The 10,658-nt window shown below is 37.7% G+C and overlaps 1 protein-coding gene across 2 annotated transcripts; it reads left to right on the forward strand.

The window, feature by feature from the left end:
* Positions 1 to 749: 749 nt before the first annotated feature.
* SCOC (short coiled-coil protein) lies at positions 750 to 10,086 on the forward strand. 2 transcript variants are annotated; one of them, XM_030917226.1, is made up of 5 exons: positions 893 to 948; positions 1,434 to 1,506; positions 6,657 to 6,728; positions 7,105 to 7,188; positions 8,486 to 10,085. In XM_030917226.1, exons 3-5 carry the CDS (start codon positions 6,707 to 6,709, stop codon positions 8,626 to 8,628), a joined length of 249 nt encoding a protein of 82 aa, XP_030773086.1. In that variant the 5' UTR covers positions 893 to 948; positions 1,434 to 1,506; positions 6,657 to 6,706; the 3' UTR covers positions 8,629 to 10,085. The 2 variants fall into 2 exon arrangements, with proteins under 2 accessions (XP_010351765.1, XP_030773086.1); XM_010353463.2 differs by lacking the exon at positions 1,434 to 1,506 and having other exon boundaries at positions 750 to 948; positions 8,486 to 10,086.
* The last annotated feature ends 572 nt before the right edge of the window (positions 10,087 to 10,658 follow it).

Raw genomic sequence — 10,658 nt, forward strand, 5'->3', positions numbered from 1 at the left:
AGACATAAGGCTTGTCTCTACAGTTCAGGAGACTGTGCCAAAGCCAAAATAATAATGCATTGCTGTGAATGTCTGCTTTGTACTCAACGAATATTAAAGCAGGATGCCTCTTTGTGTCAAGTGCTAGATTACGATGAGCAGTGTCACGAAGAACACTCTACACCTGATACCGTATGTGTGACCTTGAGGAAGAAAGGTATTCACCCTCAGGCTTCCTTTCTGTGGGTTGCTGTGAGGCTCCAACGGGGTAAGGTGAGCAAAAATGCTATGCCTCAGTACCACTAAGGTATTTTCTTAATTCTAAAATATTAAGTGGCCACGCACTACAGATTTAATAATAGTTTGGGAGGAGGGGCGTGAGGAGAGGTACATTCCACTAGCGCAACTATAAGCTTTCCGATTTCGGAAATAAGAAAATATGAAAAAGTCTACTTTTAGAATGGAGGAACCACGGTGTCGCGTTGACTTTCTCTGCTCGGTTCGCAAACGCTCTTTTCTTGAACTTGAATGACTTCTCTGTCGCTCATACCAACCTCTCTCCTGATTTTCCACACTGGGATTCTCACTCCAGCTCTCAAGGTTTCCTAAGCGACACTACGAGCCGCTTCACCAGGGCGTTGTAGCTTCCTTCTTTACTGTCATTGGCTGTCGCTCTCCCAGGTCCCGCCCACAGCGACCTCAATCCTGATTGGATGTCAGTGTCCTTTTGTGATGGCAAAGCTGGATCCCGGTGCTTTGAGATTGGACGACTTGGGGGAGGCGGGCAGCTAATGCGCAGGCGTGTTTCCTCGAGTCGGGATTGGCGGGCGGGGTGCCGGGACGGGGCGGGATTCTTCTCGCGCACATTCTGTGGGCGGAGTGGGAGGAGCTGCCGGCGTCAGTTGGTTCAAGTGTCCCGGCCTGAGGTGTCTGCTTGGTCCCTCCCTGTCCCGGCGCCTCAAGCGGAAGGTGAGGGCCGTCCTGGGCAGCAGAGGGCTTGGCGCCAGGCGACTAGAGTTACAGCCTCGGTACCTCCGAGGGCCTAGAGGGCGGGGCGGGCTGGACGCGGCCTTGCGCACTGGGGGCCCGGGAGGAGCGGTCTTGGGCCTGGGCATCTGGTGGGCGGCGGAGGCCTGGCTCCCTGCAGAACCTCTACGCAACCTCTTTTTCTCCTGTTTTCGTTGTCAGGCCCAGGCGTTCTTTGGGAGAAGGGCCTCTCGCGGTCCCTGACGCAGACATTGTGCAGGTTTCTGCCCGCAGCTCCTGGGTCGGGAGCCGCTTTGCAGCCCCCGGCTCTGGAATTGGACTGCGGGAGGGGCGTTTGGGTGGAATGGGACCTGGCTCGCCTGGACCTGCCCGTGGCTGCTCTGCAAGAGCCTGAGAGTTGGGAGGGGAGGCCAAGGTGGGGAAGGAGCCTAGTGAGCCGTAAAATAACGATTGGAACGTCTTTCCAGGCGGCGAAAGCGGCACCTGGGTTTGTTGGTGAATCGTCTTCTCCCCAGAGTCCTGCTGAACAAGTTTTGGGAAGTAAGGTTTGGAAAGGAGAAAGAGGATACATTCCTGAAAGGCAGGGCTTCTGTTATACAATGTGTCAACCTCAGACTATTACGCAACAATAAGGACAGATGCCATTCCAGGTGTTCCCAACACGCTGTCTGTGCCCGAGGACCCAAAGCTATGCCCATGTATTCTGGTACCTGTATCCCTGATTAAAATCAGTGTAGCTAGCCATCCTCTGAAGAGTATAGCTTCCGTTTAAATCCTCATTTGGCCAAACAATTCCTTGATCTTGTGGAATTTGAAACTGGATTATTTAACCAGGACAAGTCAAGGCAGAACTTGAACAGAGCTGAACAGACAAATTATATTGAAGTTGACGTAGCCTGAAGGGAATGGAGTTTATCTTGATTTGGTTAGTAAAGATTTCAGAGGAGTTTGACATCCGTGGTAGCAAAATGTTTGGCAAACTTAAGATTAGGGCCATATTAAAGTTTCTTCCATTGCATAATGGAAAAAGCGTGGACTGTGAAGTTAGACCTGGGTTCAAATTCTTGGTGGAGACATTGGCTGTGAAACCTCTGAAACGGCCTTTGTGGAAGATACATATAGCCTTTCTGAAATTTAGTGTCCATATCTGTAAATTGCAGTTTCCTTCTGTTGATTTGATGAAATAACATATGCAAAGCATTTAGCACATTAATGCATGAAGATATTATTTTAGCAGTCTTACTAGTTCTCTAGTATGACAGATGGTGAAATCAATTTTAGATGCAGAAAAGTTGAGTGACTGAAGATGGACGGATATTAGGAAAAGGTCCCAAAATCTGCAGTCTCAGATGTGACAGTAGCTGTGGTGGAATGGTGGAAAAACACTTGGGCATTTGTTGTAGTCTTGGCCCTGTTGCTGACTACTTCTGTGGTCTTCAGTAAGCCATTGTTGTCTTTGGCCTTGATTTATCTGTAAAATGAAGCAGCTGGACCAGATGGTTTTCTTTAAATTCTTTTTGTTGCCCAAATGAGAGCTAAAAGGTAGAGAAGATAATAGCAGACATTTATTGAATACCTACTATGTACTAGGTACTGTTGCAAACACCTTGTATCCACTCATTCTCACAACAAACCTATGAGATATGTATGGTTATTATCCACATTTTACAAATGAGGAAACTTAAGGCCGAGGTGTTAACCTTGCCCAAGGTTCCAGAGCTTATAAATTGCAGAGCTAAGATTTGAATCCTGGTAATCTGAGTTCATATTGTTAATCATTGTGCCAAACTGCCTCTCGAGGAGAGTGATACTGTGGATATTGTATACTATTAGAGATACTATAAAAGAAGATTGGGGAATATTTGGTAAGATGCTCGTCTTTGGTCACAGATGTGTGTGCATGGCAAAAATTATTTAATTAAATGGATCTTGTCCTAATGTTTGCCACGTTTCCTGGTTTGTATTCTCTCTCTGCGTTCTGCCTCCTGGACTTAAATAATCAAAAAATAATTCTAGATTCCCTTCCACTAACCAAGGCTAGATACCCAAATTTACTGTGGTTTTTGAGAAACCTTTAAAAGGTCTGACCTAGGCATACATCAGAGCTGAAGAATCTCAGCGAACCATATCCATGTCTGGGTTAAGGTGGTTTAGGATAGGCAGAGCAGCCTCAGCACCCCAAATTCATTTCAGTGTTCCCATGCTTGAGCAGACTTGGTCTGAATTTTCTCGTTTTTCATCAGATTTGTGTTTATATGTAGGAGTAGGAGTTGAAAGTGAACTTTTAAGAGCATATTTGACATGGAATTAGATTGATGTTATAGCAACTATAGGTAAAAAAGGATTTTATAGTTGAAAAAGTTGAAAAACTCAGTATTAAGTACCTATTGTGATGTAGTACTGTGTTAAATGTAGACTTTGGGTAGTTTGAGGATCAATACTATTTTAAAAGAAAAAATCCGTGGCTAAAATACTTTGACATAAAGAACTCAGCAAGTCTTTTGAGCCCATATGTAAAACAAATCAGTTTATTGCCCTAAATCTACTGAAAGACTTTGAATATATATTAATACAATAGTAGCATTTTGAGGTGGGTCTATTTGATCTCATCACAATAAAATACAATTGCTTCTTGTTCTTTTGTTGCAGAGAGGCAGCAGGTAATGCTGTGGTCCACTGTACTAAAGAGTAATGCCCTTATGCCCAGGGCTGCCAGATACAGTGGGCAGGTTTTGCACTGTACAACACTTGGCGTGCAATCTTACATTGACTGTGGTGTGAATTGTACTCTCTCGCTTTGTGTATCCTATAGCACTGTTCTTGTGGCACTACTTTTGTGCTCCTGCCTTCGCCCCAGTCTTGAGTGTGAAAGTAATTTTTCCTTTAATAAGCCCTCTCCACCCTGTTTTTCTGCTTTTTATTTTCTTTCACTTTTTGAGATGAAGTCACTGTGGCTAAACCATGCATAGGTTTTCTATTGTTTGGATTATATGTGGTCAGAATTTCAGAAACTGGCTTCTTTTTCTTTACCTCTTATTCGGTGAGTTTGGAACACTTGTGCTTTTGCAGACTTTTTGGTTTAATTTAAATATTAGTCTGAAACATAAGCAAAAGAAGACTTCCAAATCACTCTATTATATCTGACTTCAAAATCAGCTGTGTCATTCTCTGATTAGCTGTTGCTTTGGCTTGTATATCTTATAACTCTTCTTAGCTATCATGAAAATTTGTTCCAGCTGTAGCGTTAAAAGCATTGGATATGAGAAATTTGAAGCGCCTTTAATTTATTATTTAGCAAATACAGTTGCCAAATTGCAGCTTACTCCTGCTGAGCACTCCCACGATCACTTTTGCTTTTGGTTGTTGCCTCTCTCATCTCACTCAGACCTTTTTCAGCCAGATCAGTGGTTGAAATGGTATGAAAAGAGAGTGACTGGAGCACCTGGTTACAAGTGTGCTTCTCTGTCAGGGAAATGTCAAATCAAGTTTTCAGCAACACTCTTGCTCTTCCATTATAAGAGACATGTTGATTCAATGAAGAGTAATAGTTTTTGGAGTGTGGTCTTTAAATACTACAGTAGATCGAATAACTTTTAAAAAAAGAATTATTGGAAACATTTTAATAATCTGAAATGCAGAGAACCTGAGAATTAAATCATGTGAGAAAGAGGTCGGGCAGAGCAACTTTAAGTGTGGTTTCAGATAAGGGGAAAGATGCTAGAAGACTTGGAGTCGCTTTATTCAGCATCATTAATTGTATACCATTTGTAGTTAATTATTTAATAAATGTTATGCAAAGGATATTACATATTTTTTTCTTTTTTTTTTTTTTGAGACGGAGTCTCGCTCTGTCGCCCAGGCTGGAGTGCAGTGGTGTGATCTGCAAGCTCCGCCTCCCGGGTTCACCCCATTCTGCCTCAGCCTCCCGAGTAGCTGGGACTACAGGTGCCCACCACCACGCCCAGCTAATTTTTTTTTGTATTTTTAGTAGAGACGGGGTTTCACCATGTTAGCCAGGATGGTCTTGATCTTCTGACCTCGTGATCTGCCCGCCTTGGCCTCCCAAAATGCTGGAATTACAGGCGTGAGCCACTGCGCCCAGCCCTACATGTTTTTTTCTAGACTAGTGAGTGCTATCTTACTTGAACTATAAACTTGAAGTTTATGTATATGTACACTGGGCACTTTAATTTGAAGTTCCTGTTAGTATGTGAAATGTAACAAGATTTATGTAGATGTTCACTAGGCATTTTCAAATTTCATGTTAGTATCTGTAGTACAATAAGATTTGTATTAACAGAAGCTGTGAGAGAATATGTAATACACTGATACCTCTTTATTGTGATTCTAGTTCTAGTATGTAGATATCCTTATTTAATAGGTCTGCTTTCTACTGTTTAAGATATGGAGGCATAACAATGCCTTGGGCACAGAAGATATTCAATAAATACTTGTTGAAAGAATAATACTGACAAGTCTAGGTCGCTTCAATGTAGTAGATTAGATTGGGTAACAAATCTGTTTTCAGTGATAATCTGGTAATATTATTTACTATATTTTGAACACATTGAATGAAATGATTGTTAGCAATGGAACAGAACATGTTTTACAGAAATTTTTTGTTCTAATATTTAGAAGTCTTTATTGGAATAATAAAATGTTAGTATTTATTTACTTATTTACATCCTGATTAGTCTGTTTTGATTTTACCCTGACTAGGAGCTGATGAATGGACATTTTTCATTTATTCCATATTACTATTTTAGATGGTCTAGTATTTTTCTTTTGAATTTTATTTGTAAAATATTAAACAGTGTATGTAAAGCAATACTTTAATGAAGAATAATATTTGAAAAAATTTTGTCCTCATCCATACCATCATCCTTAATATCAGAGCATTTTTTCATTTTCATGTTTTTTATGCATATTTATGTATGTTTCATATAATTTACATCAGTGAATATACAATTTTATACACATTGTTTCATGTACTATAGTCATAATTATTTTCAGTAGCCACTCCATTAGAAATTATAACTGTACTCAGCAGGCTGAGGAGGGAGGATTTCTTGAGTCCAGGAGTTTAATACAGACTGGGCAACATAGCGAGACCCCCATTTCTAAATAATTAAATAAATAAAAATATATCTTCTTAAAAAGAAAATCACAACTGTAATTTACCAGACTTTGAGTGGGCAGTTATATTGTTTCTGAGACTTGGTTGTAAATAAGATTGAAGTGATTTTTATGTATATAACTTTCTTTGCATTACTGTCCTTAGCCTAAATTTCCAAGAATAACATACTTAGTTAAAAAATATTTAAATGTTTTTATGAATCTTATTATCATATTGCTTTCCAAAAAGAGTACATATTTAAAAGTTGTGTCCAATGTTTGTGTATTTGTTTTTCCATAACTCTTTGCTAGTATTGATCATTACCTCCTTTAAAAAATAATAATTATATGGTGGTATTTATGTATGTTTTGATTATCAAGAAGCTTAACATTTTCTCTCACTCAAACTATATCCTTTGCTTATTTACCCATTAGGCATTTATTTTATTCTTAAAAATAGTAAAGCATATGAAAAGTCCGGCTATGTCATATTTAACAAAATCATCCTCCTTTGAAAAACAGGCTTATATTTTATTGCTGTGTGTATCTATATTTCTAAATTTTTCTTATTATAGACCGTTCATCAAAGATTTTGTATCCAAGGCACGAAAGTCTGTTGCCCAAGATGATGAATGCTGACATGGATGGTATGTTCTTCATTTTCTTTTTTGTATACTCCTGGTTTTCTGTATGTTTTGCTTTATTAAGCAATGGAAAGGGCAGAGAAACAATATTTAGAGGAGTTGGATCTTGGCTAATTCCTTATGTATATCTCATCTAGTGTCAGAAAGGACCAACCAAAGCAGCTTTCATTCCTTAGCTATGAGAGGTTGGCAAGTTATTTTTATCTTCTTTACCTTGGTGTCCTTATCTGCAATTTGGGGATACAACATTTTATTTCACAGGGCTCTTGTATAAGTCAAGTAAGAATGAATATAAAACATTTTGCAGATTTTTAAGTGCTACCCTACACAAATAGTACCTAATGTTAATTAATAGTAAATTTGAACCTTTATATTACAGCAGTTGATGCTGAAAATCAGGTGGAACTGGAGGAAAAAACAAGACTTATTAATCAAGTGTTGGAACTCCAACACACACTTGAAGGTTAGCTTGCATTTTGTAGTTTATTTGAATGACAGCCAATTAATTGAACTTGTAAGCATTTATATTGCTAAATTTTGTTTGTTAGAATGTATAATTTTTTAAAAGAATGAACTTCAAAGTTTATATATATATATGATCTTCCTGCTTTGGTAGTTTAAAGAACAGATACACTTCAGTCAAGTCAAATGGTGTTATTATGCTTCTCTCTTTAAAGCCTAACATAATGCTGGCTAGTATGAGACTCCCTTTTAAATCCCCACAATGTGTTACTAAGTCCGCTTTAATAAAGCTTGTTTTAAAGTAGAAACAGTGTATTAGCCTTGGAGATTAAAAAGGAATTTACCTGAATTTTTTCATTTTCTAAGTCTTGCATAAAATTAATACTAACACTGAAACATCTTTTGGGTTTTAATGAAATTAAGAGGTTGTGTTTTTGGTGCCACAGTGAGCAGATCATGTCACTCAGAACCTCCCACTGACTTACATTTTACAGAGTTAATAAAAGTCATCTGTCACTTCCCTATTAGCTTTCTTTCTTTCTTTTTTTTGAGATGGAGTTTCACTCCTGTCGCTCAGGTTGGAGTGCAATGGCGCAATCTCGGCTCCCTGCAATCTCCGCCTCCTGGGTTCAAGTGATTCTCCTGCCTCAGCCTCCTGAGTAGCTGAGATTACAGGTGCCCACCACCATGCCCAGCTAATTTTTTGTATTTTTAGTAGAGACAGGGTTTCACTGTGTTGGCCAGGCTGGTCTCAAACTCCTGACCTCATGATCCACCCGCCTCGGCCTCCCAAAGTGCTGGGATAACAGGCGTGAGCCACTATGCCCAGCCAGAATTAACTTCTTATATGATCATCAGGAACTGCATGTGTTGAATGTCTTGATAATGTTACAAGATGATCAGTTGCTTGGAAACTGACTGCCTGTATTCAGTATATGAATTCAATTGTGTTAACCTGATGTATATCTTAAACATTTCTAGTAAAGATGTTGTGGTTTTATGTTGATAAGACATAAAATGGAACCAGAATTCACATTTTAAAAACAAAGTGTTTTTTGAAAATTAACTACCCAACATTAATGCTATTTACAAAGAATAACATTTAGTCTAATGTAAAGTATTTTTAGGAATTTGTCTACTAATTTGCACTCAGTTTGTTTACCTTGCTGTCTCTAAAATCCGAATTCTTAAAATTTAAGGATTGTGTTATCTCTTTTAAGAATGAATCCTAAGAATTTTGTAATATGGAATCATTGTCATTGTTATATTGATAATGGGCATTTTTGTTTTTTATAAAGATCTCTCCGCAAGAGTAGATGCAGTTAAGGAAGAAAATCTGAAGCTAAAATCAGAAAACCAAGTTCTTGGACAATATATAGAAAACCTCATGTCAGCTTCTAGTGTTTTTCAAACAACTGACACAAAAAGCAAAAGAAAGTAAGGGATTGATACCCTTCTGTTTTATGGAATTGCTGCTGATCATTTTTTCTTTAAAACTTGGATAGATTCCAAAAGTTACAGTACCTTTGTGGCTTCATTGAATATTTATGAAGAAAATGTCAGATGTAGACAAAAATAACACAATAACAGGAGGCTTCCGTAAGTTTGTGTATTATGTTAGTCTATGAAAACGTGCAAATGTATTGTAGAGACTTTATAATTAGAATTGCATATATTTATGAAACTTAAAGATGAATGTTTTATTGAATTTGTAGGTTTAGCACTGTCTTTTATTATAGGATTAGTGAGATATACAAGAAAATAACCACCATGTTGTGAAAAAGTGACCAAAATCATGTACTAAATGCACAGCTTTATGTACCCTGTCCACCATCTTGTGCCTCTTTTCCATTTGCCTCTTCCTTCCTATTTCCCTTCCCTTAAGGAAAAAAATTGGTGTCACATTTGTAAAAGTAATTTTAATAGTTAATCATCTCTGAGAGTAACCTGTATTTTAATTGTTGAAACTTAACCAAAATAAGATACTGTCTCAGTTAGGGTTTGTCATTTGTGTATTTAGTATTAAGATAGGAATGCTAGTGTCTCTTTAATTAATTGGAAATAGATGGAGGCTAAAAATGAAGGTTTTTCTTTGAAACTGAATTAACTTGAGAATATTTGTTGTTAAAAACTTCTTTTTGCACAAAATAACTCATTTTGTATTTGAAAATATATAATTTCTGGTCATGTGTATGTTAAAAATAGAAAATTTTGAGGAAAAATGGAAATAGGGTGGAAAAGTACTTGGTAAACAGTAGTAACCAACTTCAAATATTTTCACTCCACATTTGTGTTTTCTCTGGCACGGAGTAGATCTTTTGGGAAATATATATGAAAGTGGATTAAGTTTGACTACCCTTATGTAAGCCACATCTGGATGAGAACAGTTACAAAGAGTTTGGTCTCTAAGTTGATTCGTACCCAGCAGGGCAACTTTTGCAAAATTCCGTAACAGTGTATTAGTATTAGAATAGTGAATAAAATGGGAGAGTTTTACATGTATACTTATTATCTTGCTCAGTATTTTATCTCACTTGTTCTAGAATTTTCTGTAAACCCTGCTACTGGGTTTGAAGCGTTTTAGTCATCCTTTAACAATTTTTAAAAATTTAGCTTGCAGATTCCATTTGGTAAGGAAATCAATATTGGAAGTAATGCTAAAATCTTATAATATGAAAAGAGATCCACTAATATAGCTTATGGTTATTAGATTTGGGCTACTTTTAATCATGGAATAATCTTATGTATTGGTGTAAGAGTTGATGAATGACTTTAGCTGTATGAATATATAATAGTGAAACTGCAAACATTTTGCATCCCTTTTGTGACCTAATTTACAGACATTTAAATTGTGTTGCAGTTCTGCTTTGCTGTTTAATAAAAAGCTATTTCAGAGGTTGTGTGTGTTTTGATATAGTTGCCTAAGTAAATGGGGTATTTAGGTTTAGTGGTGTATACAGGGTTGTTCAATGCCACAGAATAGTGTATCTTATTTAAGTACCCAGTTACTGATTATTTAGGGGAATAACATTTTTATTAATAAAACTAACTGGTTATCAATATAAATATCATAGACGATTAAACATTAATTTAGAGAACAAAAGCAAAGCACTCAAAGGATCCAAGATCTTCAGGGAAAAAGGAAGTTGTATTTTTTAGGGTAGGCTAAGCTACTTTAGCAAGAGACCCAGTGATAAAGAATATAAATACAGAAGTTTCTCTCCCAACCAGTGGTTCCAAGGTCAGCATTGCAGGCTAGTAGCCCTTGTTCACTCAGGGACTTTGGCTGAGGATGGTGCTGCCATTTTAAATCATGGCTTTCAAGTCACTCTAGTGGTTACCCATCTAATTTGCAGGAAAAGAGCATGGAAGTATACATGTGCAAGGTTTTATGGGCTGTGCCTGGAAATGGTTCATATATCTTCTTATATTCCAGTGGTGTGGAGACTTAGTTACATCTAGATACAAGAG

This window comes from Rhinopithecus roxellana, chromosome 2 (assembly GCF_007565055.1).
Source record: "Rhinopithecus roxellana isolate Shanxi Qingling chromosome 2, ASM756505v1, whole genome shotgun sequence".
Classification (NCBI taxonomy): Eukaryota; Metazoa; Chordata; class Mammalia; order Primates; family Cercopithecidae; genus Rhinopithecus; species Rhinopithecus roxellana.

What these genes read in the sequence shown, in the direction of transcription:
- SCOC (XM_010353463.2), top strand. Translation starts at nt 771, where the DNA reads ATGCGCAGGCGTGTTTCCTCGAGTCGGGATTGGCGGGCGGGGTGCCGG. An exon ending in GATGAATGCTGACATGGATG is followed by an intron (nt 6,729 to 7,104) that starts GTATGTTCTTCA and finishes TTTATATTACAG; the next exon opens with CAGTTGATGCTGAAAATCAG. An exon ending in ACTCCAACACACACTTGAAG is followed by an intron (nt 7,189 to 8,485) that starts GTTAGCTTGCAT and finishes TTTTTTATAAAG; the next exon opens with ATCTCTCCGCAAGAGTAGAT.